The 22,704-nt window shown below is 37.3% G+C and overlaps 1 protein-coding gene across 1 annotated transcript in view; it reads right to left on the bottom strand.

Annotated features, from left to right (window-relative positions):
- Window positions 1–22,077, bottom strand: part of CWF19L2 (CWF19 like cell cycle control factor 2) — a 122,178-nt gene extending 100,101 nt beyond the window's left edge. Inside the window, exons 1-6 of the mRNA XM_084249679.1 lie at window positions 21,983–22,077; window positions 20,012–20,122; window positions 19,416–19,538; window positions 16,390–16,500; window positions 15,539–15,658; window positions 10,578–10,671 (exon numbers count right to left, since the gene is read on the bottom strand). Of these exons, the coding sequence (XP_084105805.1) occupies window positions 10,578–10,671; window positions 15,539–15,658; window positions 16,390–16,500; window positions 19,416–19,538; window positions 20,012–20,122; window positions 21,983–22,075 (652 nt within the window). The 5' untranslated portion in view covers window positions 22,076–22,077. The remainder of the gene's footprint in view (window positions 1–10,577; window positions 10,672–15,538; window positions 15,659–16,389; window positions 16,501–19,415; window positions 19,539–20,011; window positions 20,123–21,982) is intronic.
- Between the last annotated feature and the right edge of the window lie 627 nt (window positions 22,078–22,704).

Genomic DNA, 22,704 nt, shown 5'->3' with positions numbered 1-22,704 from the left:
ATGGCGCTGGAAGGGATCATGCTCAGCGAAATAAGCCAAAAAGAAAAAGAAAAATACCGGATGGTCTCACTCATAGCAGGAATCTAGAAAACTTAAATAAGGGACCAGGAAAATGAATAACTATAAGAAAGTGAAAATCAAAATCAACAAAAAACTATGAACCAGAGACACTTTTAGGGGGGCGGGGGCGGGAGGGGAGGGATTGGGGTCAGAATGGGGGGGCTCCAATTGTATGGGGAATATAACAATAAAACTTATAAAAAAAAAATAAAATAAAATAAAATCCAGTTATATTAAAAAAAAAAAAAAAATAAAGTGCCATGTTAACTTTAAAATGCTAAAATATTCCTATTACTAAAATATAATTTAAAATATCTTTGTATGGATACTGAAAATTATTTACTTGCTTTTTCCACCTAAGAGAAAAAAATTAAGATTAACACACTAATTATTGAAAGTGGGACCTTAATCATTAGCAATAAAATGTTATAAAATCATCCCAAAACATTTCTTCATAAGGACAAATATTTGATTTCATCATTATTACAGGGTACTTACTATATTTCAGATACTATGCTAAAAGATTTTCTCATTTAATCCTAAGAGTAACATAAGATAGGGACTGTCATTATTCCTTACTACAGATGGGTAAACTGGACCCAGGTAAGGAAATTTAGCCAAATTTACATATAATAAATGGAAATGCCAAAACTCTAATTCCAAGAAGCTGAACTCCATAGTCTGAGTTCCTAACTATAATGCTATGTCACCTCTACACACATCCTTAATACCAATGTCTTAACATTTCTAGTGCTAATAGTTTCAGCTATCTGCAAATGCAGTAAAATCTGCATTTCATTTTTAAAACTTAACTTCAACTCTAGAATCTACACCTCTAACAAACACTACTTCTCTGCTATTTTCCCACCTAAATAACAAAAATATGGAAAAGGGAAATGGTGAAAGCAGGGCATGAAGGGGAAGGGAGAAAGACTGTCTAAAAGCTTAAAGCTAGACCATGTTTCTCTGAGCTCTTTTATTCTGCTGTTTCAGCCTATATAGTTGTCATCAAAGAACTCTGCATTCTTTCCACGCAATGAGACGAAGAACCTGACCTCAAATAATGCAAAAACCGGGCTTTCAGTTCTAGGTTTTCTCCATAATTTGTTGAGTATTCTCTGACAAAAAGGATGGTGAAAGCTTTGATCATAAAATTAGTTTTATATCACAATGGTTGACTAAGTTAATTTATTGCTTCCCAATCTTCTGTTTTTAAGTTTCTAAAAAAACAGCATTTCAGGGCCTCCCTGGTGGAACAAGGGGTTAAGCACAGCACTGTGAAGCTGTCCACAGCCTCTGCAACATGAGTTCGATCCCTGGCCAGCCAGGGAGCTACGCACATGGCACAGCAGACCTCTCCTGTCTAGCTCGCTGTTCCCCTCAGCAGTATATTTCAGTAGATTTGCCTTTTCTGCTCCCCACTCTGTCTCTGGTGAATCCTCTCACCCCCACTCCAACCCTGTACCTCTGGCCTGTAACCCAGTCCTTGTATGCATAAATAAATACATCTAAAAAAATTTAAAAAACAGCATTTCAAAGAGAGCCTGGCAAAAGTACAGTTTATAAAACCCAGGAGATCATTCTACGCATGATGAAAGGCATTAATAAAATAGTACAGTCACTAAAAACTTTAGTAAAATTGCTAAGAAAAACTACTGATATGAAGGAACCTATAAAATGGCTATGAGGACAACTCTACATAAAATTCACTGGACTTTTAACAAAAGACCCAAGATAAAAATAAACTACATACAAAAAGAAAGAAAACATACTACTAATGAATCATTAAGATGAGCATATCAAATTTTAAAATAATACTGTCTGTACACTGGGTTAATTGTAACTTAAAATTTTCACTGAGTTGTCAATACAACACTTAACTGGCATATAAGTATTTTTTTTATTATGGTATCAAGTATGATTATGTGACAGAAATATTTTGTCTCCATCTGCTGGAAAATAGTAGCACTATCCAAAGGTCAATACAAATTTTATGAATGCTGCTAAGCAGGAATTTCTGAAGACAAAATATATCTTTAATGTTCACACATTATTTTCATGAAATTTTACACACTACTCGTTACGTTTTTGTTTGTTTGGGTTTTGTTGATGTTTTTTAATTGAGATAACTGGTTTACAGCATTGTAAATAATTTAAAAGTATAAGCTCACACCTTCAGGTGAATGTTACCACACCACACCCACCACCAAGGCACTGAAAGTTCTCTACTAAAGCCCAATGTGCTCCCTCCCCACCATGCTTTCCCTCTTTCCCTACACTTCTGGTAGCCTCAATTCTACATTCAGATTCTTAGGGTTTGTTATTTTTTGTTATTGGTTGCCTTTATTTGACCCTTTATTTTGTTTCTCTATAGTCCACATATAAATGATACTACCCCATTTTAGAACAGGGACCATTCTTCAGTAAAGACTGTTTGAAACTGACAAAAGGCGCCCAGAGGAGCCAGAGGTGAGCTGGGAAGTTCGCCCACGCCAGACCCCTTCTGGCCAGCAGTCCTAGCCCATAGGGGAGCGGGCATCCACCACCGGGGAAGACCTGGCCCGCAGGGGAGTGTGTCCCCACATCGCCATTTTAGAACAGGGACCTTTCTTCAGTAAAGACTGCTTGAAACTGGCAGAAGGCTCCCAGAGGAGCCAGAGGTGGCCTGGGAAGTTCGCCCACACCAGGCCCCTTCTGGCCAGCAGTCCAAGCCCAGAGGGAAGCAGGCACCCACTACCTGGGCAGACTGGGCGGGCAGGAGAGTGCATCTCTGATTTGACACTTTAGAACAGGGACCTTCTTCAATAAAGACTGCTTGAAACTGGCAGAAGGCTCCCTGTGGAACCAGAGGGAAAAAGTTTCCTGTGCAGTCAGAGGTGAGCTGAAGGCCCCCACAAGCCTGTTCCCGCCTGGCAGGGAGTTGGAAACCAGAGAGGGATACAGTGATTTGGAACCCAGAGTGCAATCCAGTTGCCCCACCTCCAGGGAAGTTTGTGGGACTTCAAGACACACCTTTGTAATTAAAAACAGAAGGAGGAAATATTCTGTGACAGCGACAATTAACATACTCAAAGTACCACCTGCCTCACTAGACTTCTGGCATAACAGTATTTGACTAGTTTAGACCGCAGGTTCCCAAACCACACAAAGAGCACACCAAAAAGATGTCGGCAAGTACCAGCAACACAGTGTCCCAAGATACAGCAAATTAGAAAACAGGTATTAGGGAGTAGAAAAACTACATGCAACCCACCAACTCCTCAGAAAAAGGGACACCACAAGAAGAAAACCACCCAACAGATTGCAAAAACAGTAACTTGGAAGAACTTCTGAGCCTTCCAGAAAGAGAATATAAAATTGCCATGATTAAAAAACTGACAGAAGTCAAAAAGGAAAAAAAATAATCAATGATCAGAAGAATGAAATTGAGTCCCTAAAGAGGGAAGTAAAAGAAATGCAAGAGGTCAAAGAATTAATGGAGGCGCTAAAGAAATCTGGGAAAAGCAATGAAAGCAGAATAGATGAAATGGAAGAACAAATAAATACTCTTGAAGACACAGAAATAAAAAGAACCAAAACAGAAAAGGAAAGAGAAGTACAAAGGAAAAAGACCAAAGAAAGACTTCGGGAACTATCTGACTCCATGAGAAAAGGAAATATAAGAGTTATAGGAATCCCAGAAGGAGAGGCTGTAGGAACAGAGAAAATATTCAAGGAAATAATTGAAGAGAACTTCCCAAACGTGAAGAAGGAGCTGAAAATTGATACACAAGAAGCAAGAAGAACACCAAACTTCCATGACGAAAGGGAAAATACAGCAAGACACATAATAGTAAAGCTCCCAAGAATCCAAGACAAGGAAAAAATAATGAAATAATGAAGCTGACAAGAGGGAAGAAACAGATAACATTCAAAAGAAAACCAATCAGACTGAAATCAGACTTCTCCGAAGAAACACTACAGGCGAGGAGAGAGTGGAGGAACATAGTCAACAGACTCCAAGAAAACAGATGCCAACCAAGAATACTCTATCCCCCAAAGCTCTCCTTCCTCTATGAAGAAAGAATAAGGACCTTCCCAGACAAACAAAAACTCTGGAATTTCATTATGACTAAACCGCCACTCCAAAAAATACTACAAGGAATCCTAAAGCCAGAACCTGAGAGGGACGAATAACAATGAAAGAAGGCCCCTCAAAAAAAAAAGTTATTAAAAGAAAAAATAAAATCAAAGGAAAGACAAACACAATGGCAAATACAGATGCTACCATATCAATATTAACTCTAAATGTAAATGGACTAAACTCTTCAATAAAAAGACACAGAGTCGCAAGCTGGATCAAGAAACAAAACCCTACCTTTTGCTGTCTCCAGGAAACACATTTAGCTACTAAAGATAAAATTAGACTCAGAGTTAAAGTGTGGAAAACAATCCTACAAGCAAATGGACAAAAAAAGAAAGCAGGAACAGCTATACTTAATATTAGATAAAACAGATTTCAAACTCAAAAAGGTAAAAAGAGATCCCAATGGTCACTACATTATGATCAAGGGGACAATACTTCAAGAAGAAATAACACTCATTAACATATATTCACCAAACGAAGGAGCACCAAAATATATCAAACAACTATTATCATCTTGGAAAACAGACATCAGAGAAAACATATACGTAGTGGGAGACTTCAGCACACCACTATCAAAAATGGATAGATAGGGCCTCCACGGTGGCGCAGCGGTTGAGCGCTGGGTTGCGAAGCTGCCCGCAGCCTCTGCAGCGCTTGTTCGATCCCCAGCTGCTCCCCGGCCACCAGAGGAGGGTCCCACATGGCGCGCAGACCTCTCCTGCCGCCCGCTGCTCCCCTCAGCAGTGAACTTCGGTCCTTCTGCCTGCTCTGCTCCCCGCTCTGGCTCTGGTGAATTCTCTCACCCTCCCACGCTTCTGACTGTACCCAGTGCATGTATAAATAAATAAATAAATCTTTAAAAAAAAAAAAAATGGATAGATCACATACTGGGACACAAGACAAATATCAAAAGATACATCAAGATTAAAATCATACCAACCATCTTTTCTGACCATGAAGGCATCAAACTAGAAATAAACCATAAAAAGAAGGCAAGAATTCTCCTGACTCATGGAGATTGAAAACCACACAACTGGAAGACCACTGGACTAATGAGGAGATCAAAGAAGAAATTAAAAAATTCTTTGAATTGAATGACAAGGAGACACCAATTTCCTAAATGTATGGGATGTAGCAAAAACAGTAATGAGAGGAAAATATATAGCAATAGAGGCTCACATTAAGAAACAAGAAAGAACTCAAAGAAAAAAACCTAATCTCGAAGCTCAAAGATCTAGAAAAAGAACAAAAAAAAAACCAAAACCAGTAGAAGAAAATAAATAATAAAAACCAAAGCAGAAATAAATGAAATTGAAACTAAACAAAAAACAATCAAAAAGATCAATGAAAATAAGAGCTGGTTCTTTGAAAAAATAAATAAAATAGATAAACCCCTAGCCAGGCTCACAAAGGAAAAAAGGGAGAAAGCACATTAAACAGGATCATAAATGGAAGTGGAGAAATCACAACGGACACAGCAGAAATCAAAAGAATAATCAGAAACTACTAAGAACTGTTATATGGAAACAAGTTCAACAATCTAGAAGAGATGGACAAATTCCTACAACTCTACAATCACCCAAAGCTAAATAAAGAAGAAACAGAACACCTAAACAGACCAATTACAAGCAGCGAAATTGAAATGGTAATCAAAAACCTCCCCAAAAACAAAAGCCCAGGACCTGATGGATTTACCAAACGTTCAGAAACGAATTAGTGCCTATCCTTCACAAACTCTTCCAAAAAATTGAGAAGGAAGGGATAATACCAAACACGTTCTATGAAGCCAACATTACACTAATGCCAAAACCGAACAAGGACAACACAAAAAAAGAAAACTACAGGCCAATCTCCCTAATGAACACTGATGCAAAAATCCTCAATAAAATTTTAGTTATCAGAATCCAACAATGTATCCATAAGATAATTCACCACGACCAAGTAGGATTCATTCCAGTGCACAAGGATGGTTCAACATCCGAAAATCAATCAAAGCTATCCAACACATCAACAAAAAGAAATATAAAAACCATATGATAATATCAACAGATGCCGAGAAAGCTTTCGACAAAGTGCAACACCCATTCATGATCAAAGCCCTTGAAATTCTCGGGATACAAGGAACATACCTCAACATCATAAAGGCCATATATGACAAGTCAAGAGCCAGTATCATTCTCAATGGTTGAAAAGCTGAAAGCATTTCCATTAAGATCTGGAACAAGACAAGGATGTCCACTCTCACCACTGCTCTTCAATATAATACTAGAAGTCCTAGCAAGAGCAATAAGACAAGAAAGACATACAAGGAATCCAAATAGGAAAAGAAGAGTCAAACTATCACTATTTGCAGATGATATGATAATATACATAGAGAACCCCAAAAACTCCACAGAAAAAATAATTCAACTAATCAATCAGTTCAGTAAAGTGGCAAGATACAAAATCAACATGCATGCATGGTATTGGAACAAGAACAGACATACAGACCAATGGAATCGAATAGAAAATCCAGAAATAAACCCACAGATTTATGGTCAACTAATCTTTGACAAAGGAGCAAAGACTATGCATTGGAGCAAAGAAAGTTTGTTGAATAAATGGTGCTGGGAAAACTGGGTTGCTACATGCAAAAGAATGAAGCTTGACTACTACCTCACACCATACACAAAAATCAACTCAAAATGTATTAAAGAAATAGACATAAGACCTGAAACCATAAAATACATAGAAGGAAATATAGGCAAAACACTACGTGATTTGCATATCAAAGACATCTTTACAGACACATCACCCAAAGCAGTGATAGTGAAGGCAAAGATAAACAGCTGGGACTACATCAAATTAAAGAGCTTCTGCACAGCAAAAGAGACAATAACAAAAACAAAGAGAAACCCCACCAACTGGGAGAACATTTTTGCACACAACACCAATATTAAAGGACTGATCACAAAAATCTACAAAGAGCTGATGAGACTCAGCCCAACAAAGAAAATAATCCAGTCAAAAAATGGGCAGAAGAGCTAAAAAGAAACTTCTCTGAAGAGGAAATACAAATGGCCAACAGACATATGAAAAAATGTTCAACATCACTTGTAATCAGGGAAATGCAAACCAAAACTACCATGAGATACCATCTTACACCAGTGAGAATGGCACATATTAAAAAACTAGCAACAGCAAATGTTGGCGAGGTTGTGGAGAAAAAGGAACTCTTCTACACTGTTGGTGGGAGTGCAAACTGGTCCAGCCACTATGGAGAGCTGTGTGGAGATTTCTGACCTACTAAACATAGAGCTTCCATATGATCCAGCAATTCCACTCCTAAGTATTTACCCAAAGGACACAGAAACATCAATTCCAAAGAGCACCTGCACCCCTATGTTTATAGCAGCACTATTTACAATAGCTAAGCTTTGGAAACAGCCCAAATGCCCAAAAATAGATGACTGGATCAAGAAGATGTGGTACATATATACCATGGAATATTACTCAGCATTCAAAAAAGATAAACACATGCAATTTGCAGCAACATGGATGGCGCTGGAAGGGATCATGCTCAGCAAAATAAGCCAAAAAGAAAAAGAAAAATACCGGATGGTCTCACTCATAGCAGGAATCTAGAAAACTTAAATAAGGGACCAGGAAAATGAATAACTATAAGAAAGTGAAAATCAAAATCAATAAAAAACTATGAACCAGAGACACTTTTTGGGGTGTGGGGGCTGGGAGGGGAGGGACTGGGGTCAGAATGGGGGGTTTGAAATTGTATGGGGGAATATAAAAATAAAATTTATTATTTAAAAAAAAATCAACATGCAAAAATCAGTAACCTTCCTATAAACAAACAATAAATCTGTAGAAGAAATTAAAAAAACCATCCCTTTTATTATCGAAACAAAAAAAATCAAATACTTGGGAAAAAATCTAACAAAAGAGGTAAAGGACCTATACAAAGAAAACTATAAAACACTGTTAAAAGAAATAGAAGAAGACACAAAGAAATGGAAAGACATCCCCTGCTCATGGATTGGAGAATAAACATTATTAAAGTGGCCATCCTACCAAAAGCAATATACAGATTCAATGGTATTCCAATAAATATTTCAATGTCATTCTTCAAAGAAATAGAACAATTATCAATGAAATTCATATGGAATCACAAAAAACCCCGAACAGCCAAAGCTCTCCTGAAAAAAAAAGAAAGGAATGGAGGCATCACACTCCCAGACTTCAAACTCTACTACAAAGCCATAATCATCAAAACTGCATGGTATTGGAACAAGAACAGACACACAACCAATGGAATCGAATAGAAAATCCAGAAATAAACCCACAGATTTATGGTCAACTAATCTTTGACAAAGGAGCAAAGTCTATGCATTGGAGCAAAGAAAGTTTGTTGAATAAATGGTGCTGGGAAAACTGGGTCACTACACGCAAAAGAATGAAGCTTGACTACTACCTAATAACATGCACAAAAACCAACTCAAAATGGATTGAAGAACTAGACATAAGACCTGAAACCATAAAATACATAGAAAGAAATATAAGCAAAACACTACATGATATGCACATCAAAGGCATCTTTACAGACACATCACCCAAAGCAGTGATAGTGAAGGCAAAGATCAACAGCTGGGACTACATCAAATTAAAGAGCTTCTGCACAGCAAAAGAGACAATAACAAAAACAAAGAGAAACCCCACTGACTGGGAGAACATTTTTGCACACAACACTAATGATAAAGGACTGATCACAAAAATCTACAAAGAGCTGATGAGACTCAACAAAAACAAAGAAAATAATCCAGTCAAAAAATGGGCAGAAGAGCTAAAAAGAAACTTCTCTGAAGAGGAAATGCAAATGGCCAACAAGCATATGAAAAAATGTTCAACATCACTTGTAATCAGGGAAATGCAAGTCAAAACTACAATAAGATACCATCTCACACCAGTGAGAATGGCACATATTAAAAAAACTAGCAACAACAAATGTTGGTGAGGTTGTGGAGAAGGAGGAACTCTTGCACTGTTGGTGGGAGTGCAAACTGGTCCAACCACTATGGAGAGCTGTGTGGAGATTTCTGGACCTACTAAACATAGAGCTTCCATATGATCCAGCAATTCCACTCCTAGGTATTTACCCAAAGGACACAGAAACATCAATTCCAAAGAGCACCTGCACCCCTATGTTTATAGCAGCACTGTTTACAATAGCTAAGCTTTGGAAACAACCCAAATGCCCACAAATAGATGACTGGATCAAGAAGATGTGGTACATATACACAATGGAATATTATTACTCAGCATTCAAAAAAGATAAACACATGCAATTTGCAGCAACATGGATTAGCTGGAAGGGATCATGCTCAGCTAAATAAGCCAGAAAGGAAAAGGAAAATACCGGATGGTCTCACTCATAGCAGGAATCTATAAAACTTAAATAAGGGACCAGGAAAAAGAATAACTATAAGAAAGAAAATATCAAAATTGACAAACAACTATGAACCAGAAACTCTCTATGGGGGCTGGGGGGCGGGAAAGGAGGGCTTGGGGTCAAAATAAGGGGGCTGTAATTGTATGGGGAATATAAAAAATAAAATTTAAATTAAAAAAATAAAAATAAATGATACCACCCAGTATTTGTCTTTCTCCTTCTGACTTATTTCACTTAGTATAATCCCCTCTGGCTCCATCCATATTGTTGACATATTACAACTTCATGAAATCACACTTTGTATTAATCCATTCAAGACAGAAACTTAAATATTAAAACATGAAGTTTGGGAGTCAATGTGCTCCCAAATATACCACGATGAAAATAATCTTTCCAAGTACTAATTATTTAAAGAAGCCTTCAGAGACTGCAAACATTTTATCAATGCTCTGTCATATGTAAACTGAACATTTAGTAATAATCCAGAGATGCTCATATTATGAAACCATACAAATTTCACATCAGATAATCAAGCTCAGAGTTATTTCTCAAATGTAGAAAGAAACACATATAACTCTGGACTTGACTAAAATTATAGCATACAGCAGAAATATTTAAATAACCACTGATAAAATTTAGATTTAATACATCTCAAAATATGACCAACATTATTATGCATTTTTTAAATTCACAATACATCTTGCAAATCTACCAACACACTCAGGTTAGGAATACTAAAAGATAAGAAATGCCCCATAAAATTCCCACCACCTTTGTTTTGATCCTACCCCTTCTCACCCCCTGCATTATGTCTCTGGTTTTACGGGGACTATAACCAGGATGAAAATGCATACATCGTACAAAAATGAAAAATGATGTAAAAAATATATAAAATTAAAAAAAAAAAAGATAAGAAATGCCTGTGTGGCTACAACCAAAATACGGAGCTACCTTTAGTAACTGATGACTCACTGCAGTCTTCTGGTGGAAGACCTGTCCCGCCGTCCTTCCAGAAAGGATTCAATTCTCTTTCCAGCAGTCTAGACTACAACAAAACATTTTCAAAGGTCATAATTCAAATAAATACCACCATACAATATACTAATCATAAATCTGAGACTCAGTTAAGAGCTATAATACTGGATAAGTATTTAAACTCTTAAGACACGCTCTTCTACAACTTATAGGGAATAACAGCCAGGATGATACAATATCAAATTGTAGTGAATCAATTAAAATTTATTCAATGTTTTCATTAAATGCCTACCATGAATCAGAACTACCCTTGATGTATAAGATACAACAGTCAATGCCTAACTCAGTCTTTGCTAGCTTATCAAATAGTGAGCAAACAAGTAACTACCAGGTACTTTGAAAAACAGAAGCACAGAGTGTTAAAGCCACACACAACTCCTCTCACACTGAAGGACTAAAGTCCCTGCCACTGGGACTGTAAAAGTCCTTGCCATCAAAACAATGATGACCCAGAGAAAGGGAAAAGAGAATTAAGCAATATCAATACAGCTAACGGCAATGAAGGTAATGGGTATTACAGAACTACATACCACATGTACCTGACTTGACCTCAAGGGGTGAGAAAATGCAGTAAGGTGAAGAATGGAAAGAGTCATTGTTTCCAGCAATATGACCCAACCATACCACTGAAAATAAAACTTTCAGCTAAATTTTTTAAAAGAAAACTTTTAAGCTATATCCATGAGTGGACAAAACTGTACAAAATCTTCAGATCACAAAATTTAAGTTAAAAGTTAACTTAGAGAAATAAGCAAAACTATAAGCACTTGATTTCTTAGAGCAGCTTATGCCCTAAAGTTTCTCTAATTTTCCTTGTCTACTATAAAATCTCAAAGTATCTATAATCAAGAAATTACTTCCAGTGGTATAATCTAGACACTCAAATACACATCTGATACACAACAGGATAAAAAAAAAGTATGAAATTACAAACCGAGGACAACTAACTACAGGCTGACAAACTATGAGATACTATCTGAAAATATATTAACAGATGCCTATATAAGAACTACTACAAATCAGTAAGAAAAAGACAACCCCTGAAGAAAAATAATCAAAAAAACATTAACAAGCAGATTATAAGAAATCTACATTCTCAAAAACATGAAAACATTTCCCATAGCTATGAAATGATGCTTATAAAAACAACAAAGTATCATTTCTCACCTATTAATTAGCATAACAAAATGTTTAAAGTCTGACAATACAGAATTAAGTACGGTTAAGAAACATACATTGTAACGTAACAAATTGTTATAATCTCTTTGCAAGTATTTGTGAGAAAAAGATAAATGCATACTCTAAGTTCTAAACATGCTAGACATGGAGAAATCTGCACACACTTGAATGAGAAAATACACATAAGGAATGTTGTAGTAGCACTGCTTATAATAGTGAAAAACAGCAAACAATGTAAACGTCCAAGAAGAACGGGTATTTACAATGCAGCACAGAAATCGATGAAGGACTATATGGTGATTAGAAGAAACAAAATAGAAATAAAATATATCAACATAAATCAATCGCCAAAACATGTTTAGCTCTCCTATCAAGATGGTATACTCAGTTTTCACTCATCACAAACTCAATGCTCAGCACAAACAGAAAAAATGTACAAAATATAAAACATACTTAAGTTCAAGACTAGATAAGCATCTCTGTGGACCAGAAACAGAACAGAAATGCAAAAGAGTAAGTCACAGGTCTACAGGACTCTGTGGGCAAGCAGAAAGTAACAGTCCCAAGTTCAACTGCATGAGTATTACAGTGCAGACAGAACCATTCTCACCAACTGGAGCCATCTCCCAGTTTTAAAGGAAAGTTAAAACACTAGTGTGTACTTCCCTGCACAGGGTGGAGAGCTAGGTCATATAGGTCTACAGCATATGCAATTTGGGCTTAAGGAGCTGAGGCGACACAGACACGGCCTGAGGATCATTTCCAAACTTTTTTGTGACCTTGAGCTACAGAGATAGTATGTTTTGTCATACCCACAACTAAGATTTTAGGAAACAAAATATATCTGTATTACTTCGAAGTGTTGATTACATAAATTAATTTAGGACCTACATTTTGAAAAGCACTAGGCTAGAACACCAAAGAAATGTTATTCTCTGCATCAAGAGGTGATATTAATCGAATGCTTCATGGGAAAGCAAGAGTGAAGAGCCTTTCACTTTAGACACTTTATCTCCATTCCCATTCCACAAATTAACTTCTGGTATTAAGGCAAAGGCCATTTCTTTCTCAAAATAAACCTATTATTTGTCGTGCGTTAGGAATATGACAATGTGCAGAGAACAGCACACTTAAATTGATGTGCAGATGTGTGATAATTGGCTAGTCTCACACACTAGATGATTTACTTGTGCACACAACATGATGAATCCTTGTCTAAGGAAAACAAAAATTACTACAGGCTATCACTCTTCAGATCTAAAGCCAGGGATTACAGAGCAGCAAAGTAAATTCATGAGGAAAAGAATGATAAATCTTCCATTTCAACTACACAAAAAATTAAAAAGCACCTACTATATGCAGAGTTCTATACTAGCTGCTACTAAAGATACAAATGCAAAGAAAGCAGTTTATCGGGCCTCCCCGGTGGCGCAGCAGTTGAGCGCTGGGTTGCGAAGCTGCCCGCAGCCTCTGCGGCGCCGGTTCGATCCCCGGGTGCTCCCCGGCCGCCAGAGGAGGGTCCCACATGGCGCGCAGACCTCTCCTGCCGCCCGCTGCTCCCCTCAGCAGTGTACTTCGGTCCTTCTGCCTGCTCTGCTCCCCGCTCTGGCTCTGGTGAATTCTCTCACCCTCCCGCGCTTCTGACTGTACCCAGTGCATGTATCAACAAACAAACAAATAAATAAATAAATGAAAAACATGCCTCTATATAAAAAAAAAAAAGTCCCGTTTAAAAAAAAAAAAAAAAGCAGTTTATCAAAAAGTTTATATCTCATAAGGGAATCAGGATAAGACTATTAAATTACAGCAACCCACAGAAACCTACCAGTACTATATAGTAAAGGACCAAATAGTGTTATGGGAACACAAAGGAAAAAAAGAATCATTCCAGTAAAGGGAAACAGGAAGAATTTCTTAAAATATGTCAAGTTGGTAGATAAATAAGATACAGAGATATAAGAAAATTCTCACAGAAAAAACCAGACGAACAAAACTTCAGAGAGAGGAATCTTCCGAGAAATACAAAGAAAAGTGATTCAAGTAGCAGTTGAAATACAAATTACCTGTGAGAAAGAGTTCAACCTAAAGAGTTTGGACTCTATTTAGAGGCAGCTTTGGGATCTTTAAAAGAAAACAATATGCATAGCACCTTTCTTTTCAGTCAGGCTCTGAACAAACTAAGAAATAAAACAAAAGCATAGGAGATAAAGAACAAATATACTATCTATATGATAGTATGAAGCCAACATTAAAAGAGAATTTTTCTTGAGTAAAAACCAGCGGCCTCCCAAGCAAATTCTACAATGAGGCAGATGTTCCCATGTGTGGAAAGCACTGGATCAACCCCCTCACCTGCCTCCCCAGAAGGTCTCAGCAGGCAGCCAGTGTGACCAACAGGAAAGGCAGCAGCTCAGCCAATGAGGCTTAGTTTATTCTTTCCAAGTTTTCCTACAGACTCCATATCTTCAGGTCAGGATGGGAAAAAAGGGGTGGTGGGAAATACCAACTAACGTAGCCTCCTCCACCAACAAGAAAACACCAGAAATGAAGGAAGCATTCTCCTTAACTTGAATCACAGAAGACCTCCTATAGCTCAATATCATGACCAAAGCTATACTCTTAAAAATTAACCTGACACTGTGGATGCTAAACAACAAACTGAGAAGCCATTTTATTGCCCAGGCAAGAGTAAATGAGGTCTGAACTGCATGTTCCAGGAGCCATGATCAGTTTACCACACCAGTAACTCAGCTCCAGTACAACTGAGATAAATGAGCCAGAGAAGTCAAAAGTAAGACAAGCAGCTAATTACTACAGCAGTAACAAATGGAATGAAGATGATTCAGATGTGAAAGACAAAAATTACATAAGCAAATGAGCAGAGCCAACAGATGCTGACTTAACTAAATCAGAAAAGTTTATTTAAGAATTTGTAAGTAAAGACAGAAAGCAAAACTGGAAAGCAAAGCAAAACTGGAAAACTGGTAAGTTAAAAGTAATACAGTTTCTGAGGAAAGTGAAGGTAGTTTTAATGTTTATGTCCACAAACAGCAGGGTACAATTTCAGTACATATATTGGAAATAGGTAAAATCAAAATCAATTATTCCTTATTCATATTTTCTATACCTATTGTTACTGTACAAACTTAATAAATACCCTGTAAGAGATAAGGGTTTGTGAGTCTGATTCCACTGTTCATTGTTTCAATGACTTTCATGCATGGAATATCCTTAGGTTTTTACTTATTTGTGATTTTTAGATTATAAGCTTATATACCACAGAATTCGTTTCTAGGAAGCCTGTGATGTCTAACCTGACATGTGATTCTCCAGATAAAACTGGTGATCACTTCTGCCAAGCCCTTCAGGCTGCCACGCACTAATAACTCAAGCATACTTTAAAATAAGTTTTCACTTTGAAGATTTTCAGATCACACAAATTCAAGCCCTAAATCCTTATGAATCCAAGCTACAAATTCAATGTTCAATAAACTATTTATGTAAATTTATGAACCTAGTACACATTTAACTGACTTTCTGCAAGAAACTTATTTTAAAAGAACTTATATTTCCCATCACAGTTGTTCTCACTAAATTTATTAAATACCATAAAAGATAAAAGAATATTTTTCATATAAGGCATTTTTTTTTTATTAAACACAAACTAAAAAGTTAAAGTATTTTAAATATTCTGTTACCTGTTCAAGTGCTTGGGCTTTCTCTTGCTCTATCTTCATTATAGTTTCCTTTTCAGCTTTGAGTGATGATGAGGACACAGTTTTAACAGACATAAAATCAACAGTCATCCACTCATCCCTCTGTTAAAATTTTAAAAAAAGTCATTTTGATCTAGAGTGATTAGAAAAGCACAAACAGTAATAAGAGAAAGAATTCAAAACTGGACCAAATCCTACAGGACTATATAAGTTGAAGCAAGTATCTTAGTCTCAGTGAGCTTTAGTTTTTTTCCCTGGAAAATGGGATAAAAACCCACTCTCTCACAATTACTTTACAGAGAAAAGGAGAAACAAATTGAAGACACTCAGCCCAGTGCCTGACACAAAAGGCACTCAAATATTAAATTCTTTTCACCTTTCTTTCCTCACTCTGGTTAGCAGTAAATAAACCATATTGTTCCTCAGGAATATGAACTATAAACCAAAATTTGTAAACATTTTACCGTAGGCACTGCTATGAAAATTATGGCATAAGATGGAAGGAAAGAAAAACTGTGATTGTATTCTACTCTCTGTAACAAGTCAGAAAGAGGTCACAGCACAAGGTTTCAAGTACTTACAGGGAAAGTGCCACTTTCCCAGCAACAGAGATAAGGAATCCTCAAAGGGACCAGAATAGAGATGAGCATTTTCTTTCTCACAAGAATCTAAAGACTCAGTGAAGTACAAATACTTCCTGCCAAAAATATTCATAAATGTATTTTGTTTTCAAAGTCTAACTTTACTCCTGAAGAAATTACAATCATCTTCCGCGTTAATATTCATCTCCTTTAATATGTTCACATACCTTTGTTTAAAATTAGATGGCTTACCTGAAAAATTTGGTCGTCTTCTTTCTTTGACTTTTCATCTTTTAATTTCCAGGCCTTTTCCTTGCTAGGTGTCTGGGATGGAACAGCCTCAACCCACTCATCTTCAGAGCTCTAAGAATATTTAGCATAAAAATGAAATTCTCAAATTTGCACACTTTCAATAAAAAATTCTGTGCTGTCTTTAAGTAACAGAAATTTAAGTTTCCTAAAGAAAATTCTTAACTCTATGCCCCCTAATTTAAAAGAAAGGACATACAAACTCACTACTTGTGCAGAAGTCCACAAGTACCAACCAAATTATTTCCATGTTCTTTGTAATTTATTATCAAGACAAGGGAAAGCAAAAAACAAAGATTAGAAATGGTAGGGAGAGGACTCACATCAGCAAAGCTGCAGTTTCCACCATTGTCAAGCACTACTCACATCTTTGCTTAAAAAGAACAAGAGAAACACTACCCAAACAAATAAGTTTGCCACTAGGTTTCAAATTTTGAGATTTTCCTGCCTGTAAAAATACAGAGATCCCAGTTAACAATTCAGCTGGGAAAGCACCTGGCTTACTATGTTCATTGTTAAATCAACCAAGCAGCAGTCAGTCAACATCCCCAATGTGCTTATCAGCATTAAGCCAGACTTTGGATCTGTTTTCAACAAATCCACCAGCTCTTCTATGAAGTATGTAAGAAGTACTTGCACAAATGCTAACACGTTGATTCCAAAAAACAACCCTACAAAAAACAGTATTTTGGTTTTACAAATAAGAACTCCCCCAAATTAAGTAACCAGTAACAAGTGGGAGAGCCAAAATAGAAATCAAGATCTGTCTGGCTCTAAAATCTATTCTTTGGAGGTAGCCAACTTAAGTATAGGAAAGATCCTAGAAATCATGTAGTACAAAACACCTGCTAATGCACAGCAAAGAAATTCTGAGACCATGGGGAAAAAGCAGGCTTCCTAAATGAAGTCTGTACTCTTTTCCTTCCACAAAAGTCCTGAAAATTGCCTATCTAGAAAACACAAACGGGGCATCCCTGGTGGCACAGTGGGTTGAACGCAGCGCTATGAAGCTGTCCGCAGTCTTTGCAGCACCGGTTCAATTCCCGCCGTCCAGGGAGATTCCCACGTGGCGCGGCAGACCTCTCCTGTCTCGCCTGCTGCTCCCCTCAGCAGTGTATTATGGTCCTTCTGCCTGTTCTGTTCCCTGCCCTGGTGAATTCTCTTACCCTCCTATGCCTCTGGCCTGTACCCCAGTGCTTGTATAAATAAAGCTTTAAAAAAAAAAAAAAACACAAATGTCTAATAAAAGATATAATCCACATGGAATAAACACATTGTGCTCTGGCATCTCAACTGCTGTTATTTCTCAATGGAGAACAGATTTTATTCATTCATTCTTTCATTCGGTCTTGGTGATGATTTTATATCACCTTCACAAGGAAAGAGAGAACAGAAACACCATCAATAATCTCCTCCTCTCCTCCCCAATTCTCCTCCTTGTCTATCTATATCTGCATATGCCTTTACAAATTCCCTCCTAGCTCAGAAGAGAAGGTGTCCCTACTCTGGAGCAGTGCTTACCATTCCCCTGGGACCTTGCTAACCCAAACATTTCCTTCGAAAGCCCACCAAAAAACCCTAACTCTCTAGTCATCCTGTCTTTCTTCCATTCTCCATGAGGGCTAGCTTCTCTTTCAGTTTTCCGTCCACTTCATTGTGATGAGGACATCCAGCATGCATGCGGACTACCCTCAGTAAGGTGTATGTTATACATCTTACTGGGTATGTACAAAGGTGCATATGTACTGTTTGTTGCAACAAAAAAACTTTGTATGAACAAAGAAAAAGAAAGCACAATGTGTCTCTCATAAGAGGAAGCAAATGCCTTTAATCAAATGATACAAATGTTTAATTATCTGGCAGATCTATCCCCACAGGACAAGGAATCTTAATTTGTGATCCCTGCATAAACTCCAGGAGTTTTATAAATACTTTAGGAGAAAGGATCACTTACTTTTATCAGATTCTCAGTGGGTCAGTCACCTAAACCCGTAACTGTGGACACAGTGCTTCTATCTTCTTTTCATTTTAAGATTTTCTAAGTCCCTTTTCCCTGAGTCACAAGCCAAAAAAATTCTTTCTGCAAAGCTTAAATATCCCTACCATTACAAAATATGCTAATTGTTCTACAAATCTATCCAGTTGTATTTTTGATTATCAATTAATATACTGCATTCTCATATAAGACTTTCATGAGTCAATATCGTCTCAGAGTATCCTAACCAAAATTTTAGTTTGTCAAACTACAAAAGGGCCAGACTTTGAAATACAGTGATTCAATATAGAGCATAACCTTCTGAAGAACATACCGAGGAGACCAACTGAACCTAAACATCTGAACTCATCAGTCTAAGAACAGTGTGCCTCTTTCCTTCAGAGAACAAACATGAAGGGTTTGGCCTGTGTCCCCTCACCTCCACAAATCCTCTCATTCCAGAACTGGCCAGAACCAGAACCAACCTAGCATTCTCTTCCTTTAGGCCAAATGATAAATAAATATATCCTATTTTAAAAACTTAAAACATTATTTCTATTACAAAATAAACAGGGGTAAAAGACTCTCAAATGTCTTCAACTCTTTTCCTTTACTTTCACAGTACTGCTTTTTCCTGCTACTCTTACTTTTCCAGCCATTTCTACTTAACTTCCTTTATTTCCTGCAGGTTTCTCAGTGTTGGTGCTGTCTTTTCAGTTTCCCATCCATTCTATGGCTGCAATAAGCAATGATTCCCAAAACATATCTTATCGTTCTCTGTAACTAGTATTTCCAATATTTCCTGAACATCTCCAAACAGATATCACCCAGTGCTCGCTTCGGCAGCACATATACAAACAGATATCACCCAGGCATTTTCAAATTCTAATTAGTAATATTTTTTAAGTTCTCATGTATTTGAGTTCCCAAACATAAGTTCTATGTATACACTTTTCTCAAGTAGCTGCTTTGGTTAGTTTTAGTACATACTTACTGATGAACTATCACTTGACTCATTGCTTTTTTCATACTTCTGTTTTTTGCTCTTCTTTTTCTTCTCTTTCTTTGCCTTTTTTGAATGTTTGTCCTTTTTCTTCTTTTTCTTCACAGAATGTTCCTATAAATATTCATTTTTGAAGAGGTAAGAAATTTAGTTTTATCTAACATTAACAGGAAGGTTTTGGAGAAGGAAAAAGAACTATGTTCCAAAACTAAATCTTTCATATAATGAGCCAGGAATATAACTAAATAAAATCTTTTAAGGAACCTTAGCAAGCCTTTATAATATATGCACTACTAATAAATCATATAGCTGAGAGAACTTATCAGAAAAATATGAGGGAAACTTTAGCCTTATTTATGGATTAATTTGACAGACAAATATAATGAATACATATATACACAAAAGGATGTATACAACCATACATGTATGTGTCTATCCATGGCTGCAAAAGAATTTATAGATTTTAGATCATATAAAATATAACAAGATAGCAAAATTAAAATTAAGGAAAACAGGAATTGAAATTTTTTTAAGTTTTTGAATTTTTTAAGTTTCTGTTTACATCAAGTAGACCTGTTAGTATTCACCTGTGAGAACTGTTCAATACGCTCATTCACATCAGGTAGCATCCATGTATCCTCACCCCGAAGTCGTTTAAGTTCTTTACGCCTTTCTTCCTTTTCAAATTTGGCTTTGGCCTAAAACAATGAAAAATGAAAAACTGAAAACTGATCCAGATGCTCTTCACATAGAAGTAAAACAAAAACTTCTCCCACTGTCATATAAGTCTCACAAATCAATATTGTGTCCCTTGTCAGGAATTTGCTTTTCTTAAATTATAGGAAAGATTTAAAACAATAAAAAATAAAAACCCTGTAGTAAATCCTCTGGGAGCACTTGTCCTTCAAACTGGCAGTAAGTGCAGGCATGCAATTTTCTGGAGTAAAAATAGTGCTTGTTGCAAGAGATCCTGAAACAGGAATGACCTCAGGAAAGTGACAGTCATGTATGCAAAAGGATCAGACAAAGAAAGGATAAATAAACCTTCTCCTTTCACATTACCAGTGGTTGTCAACCTTGAAATGAAATAATAGGATCCCTAGCTAGTCAACTTGAATTTATTCAGAAATAGCAGGGAAAGTATAACCTGAGCAAACTATGGTGAACCATAAGCAAGTTTGTGGAAGCAAAGGGAAAGTTAGCTTTTAATAGGTTTTAGGAGGACACTAGAAAGGGTGATTTTTGAATGAAAGTTCACTGAGAGCTCAAGGTTGTAGAGTTTCTCATTAACTGTAAGTGGTGAATTGCTGGGCAAGGAGGCTTGTTGTAATGCACCCAGGCTTCTTGTAAGCTGCAATGGGGGCAGATGTATGAGATCCTTCCCTTCACAGCTTCCTGATTATATTATGAATCAGATTTCCTTTATTCAACTTCACATCACATTACCAATCTCCAGTGAACTGAAGTGAAATGATCATATTGTTGCTATTTTTATTAATCCTTCAACAACAGCAAAATAAAGTGAGTTGTCCCCAGGAGGTTGTTCCTTTCATTTTGTCCCCAAACTCCAAAGGTTTGGCCCTTCTTAAACTCGATGCATACTTCTACTGTAAAATTTATCACAGCTTACAAAGCCTAACCTATCCAAAGTACCAAAGTAACCTATGCCTGAAGTACCAAAAAGACAAGGACAAAGAACACCTATTAAAACATCTATGTTACTTGGGCTGTAATTAGAAAAGAATGTCAGTCTTTCTTCTGTCCAAGCCTAATCACCCATTCTTGCTCCTTTAAAATCTGGTTGTAGTCATTCCTTTTCCCTCTCTCCTCCACTGGCTCCTCATTTGCATTTAAACTCGTTTAAAGCTCTTCCAGGTTAAAAACAAATAAAATATATTACCTTACTTGTACCCTATGTTTCTCTCCAACTAAAGCTTTTCCCTTTACTGCCATGCTTCTTTCATCTTGTCAGATAATTCAACACATTTACTTCCAGCATTCCTTGTAAATTACCTCCTATCCCAATCTTAAGGAGAAATACAGTGTTTCTTAACCGTTTTCGAGAGGTTAAATTTTCTGTGTCTCTGTGACATCCCTTGTTTTGGATCAGTAGTGGTTCACAATAAGCCTGGAATCTACACCAATAGTAAGACAGGAGAATGAAACAGACAGACACAGACTACTTTCATGAACTCTACGTGTGTGAAACCTTCGTTTCAGACACAAAAGAAACCAAGACCGAGGCTGTGGAATACGTTTGGTCAGTCATTAGCGTCGGGGTCCATCGAAATGCTCAGATCAAGCAACAGAAAGATCAAGGTTGGATTTTTAAACGATAACTCAGAAGAAAGAAACAAGACTTCCTCGAAAGAGAATGAGCAGCAAGCCCGAGTATCTGGAAGACGGGCGATACCAAACTGTGCGGACAACCCAGGTGAGGTGAGGTACTGAGGTGGTGAAGGGCGGGGGCGGAAGGGAGGACAGCCAGGGGCCAACCTCCCAGGAATCCTCCGCTCCCGCAATTCTAAAAAGCTCCAAAAGTCCAAAAACGGAGGTACCTGGCTTAGCACCTCCGCCCTGGCAATCCGAGTCTGTTCTTTACGTTCTTCGATACTCCTCGCACTTTCAAATCTACCACTGGCAGCCGCCATAGTTGTTGTGGTCGTAAAGCTACGACGGCGTCGCGAAGCTTCAGTTTACGACGGCCGTAACTGAATAAACAAACCCGGACTTCCGACTTCGGGGAGGAAAGCTTCTCTTCTCCAGACGCGCATGCGCAAATCCGGGCCTCGCTGGTGAGTTTCCTGACGGCGCCAGCTCTGCTTCAGTGATCATCAAGGATTTGCCATCCTTCTTGGATTGTCCTGCGCGGGATTAATGTATATTTATTACGAACTTTGCATGATAGTAATGCCTTGCTCATCTAGTTCCTCTTATTACCACCGAAGAAAGTTAGAAGCTCACAGAGGTTAAGTTTGTACCTCTCGAAACTTTCCCACCAAAGTACCTTTTTTCGCCAGTTTTCCTGCCAGGAAGGAACAGGTTGGAGAGAGCTGGGCAGAAGGGCATTGCAAGCTAGCAGCAAGGGCAAGATTTGAAGATTTCATGTTTTGCGTTAATGGTTTTTATTTTAAATATGTGAAAAAGTGATGTGTCTTGCATTGCACTTCGTGATTTATACCTGCTTATTCAAACTGTTCATTTTTACACATTTTTCCTCTCATTATTTACTCATCTTTATCCAGCCAGTTTCATTGCAGTGTGCAATTACACATTTGTG

This window comes from Talpa europaea (assembly GCF_964194135.1).
Source record: "Talpa europaea genome assembly, chromosome: 12".
Taxonomy (NCBI): domain Eukaryota; kingdom Metazoa; phylum Chordata; class Mammalia; order Eulipotyphla; family Talpidae; genus Talpa; species Talpa europaea.
The sequence above is the reverse complement of the archived record's forward strand: the minus strand, read 5'-3'. Positions and strand labels throughout refer to the sequence as shown.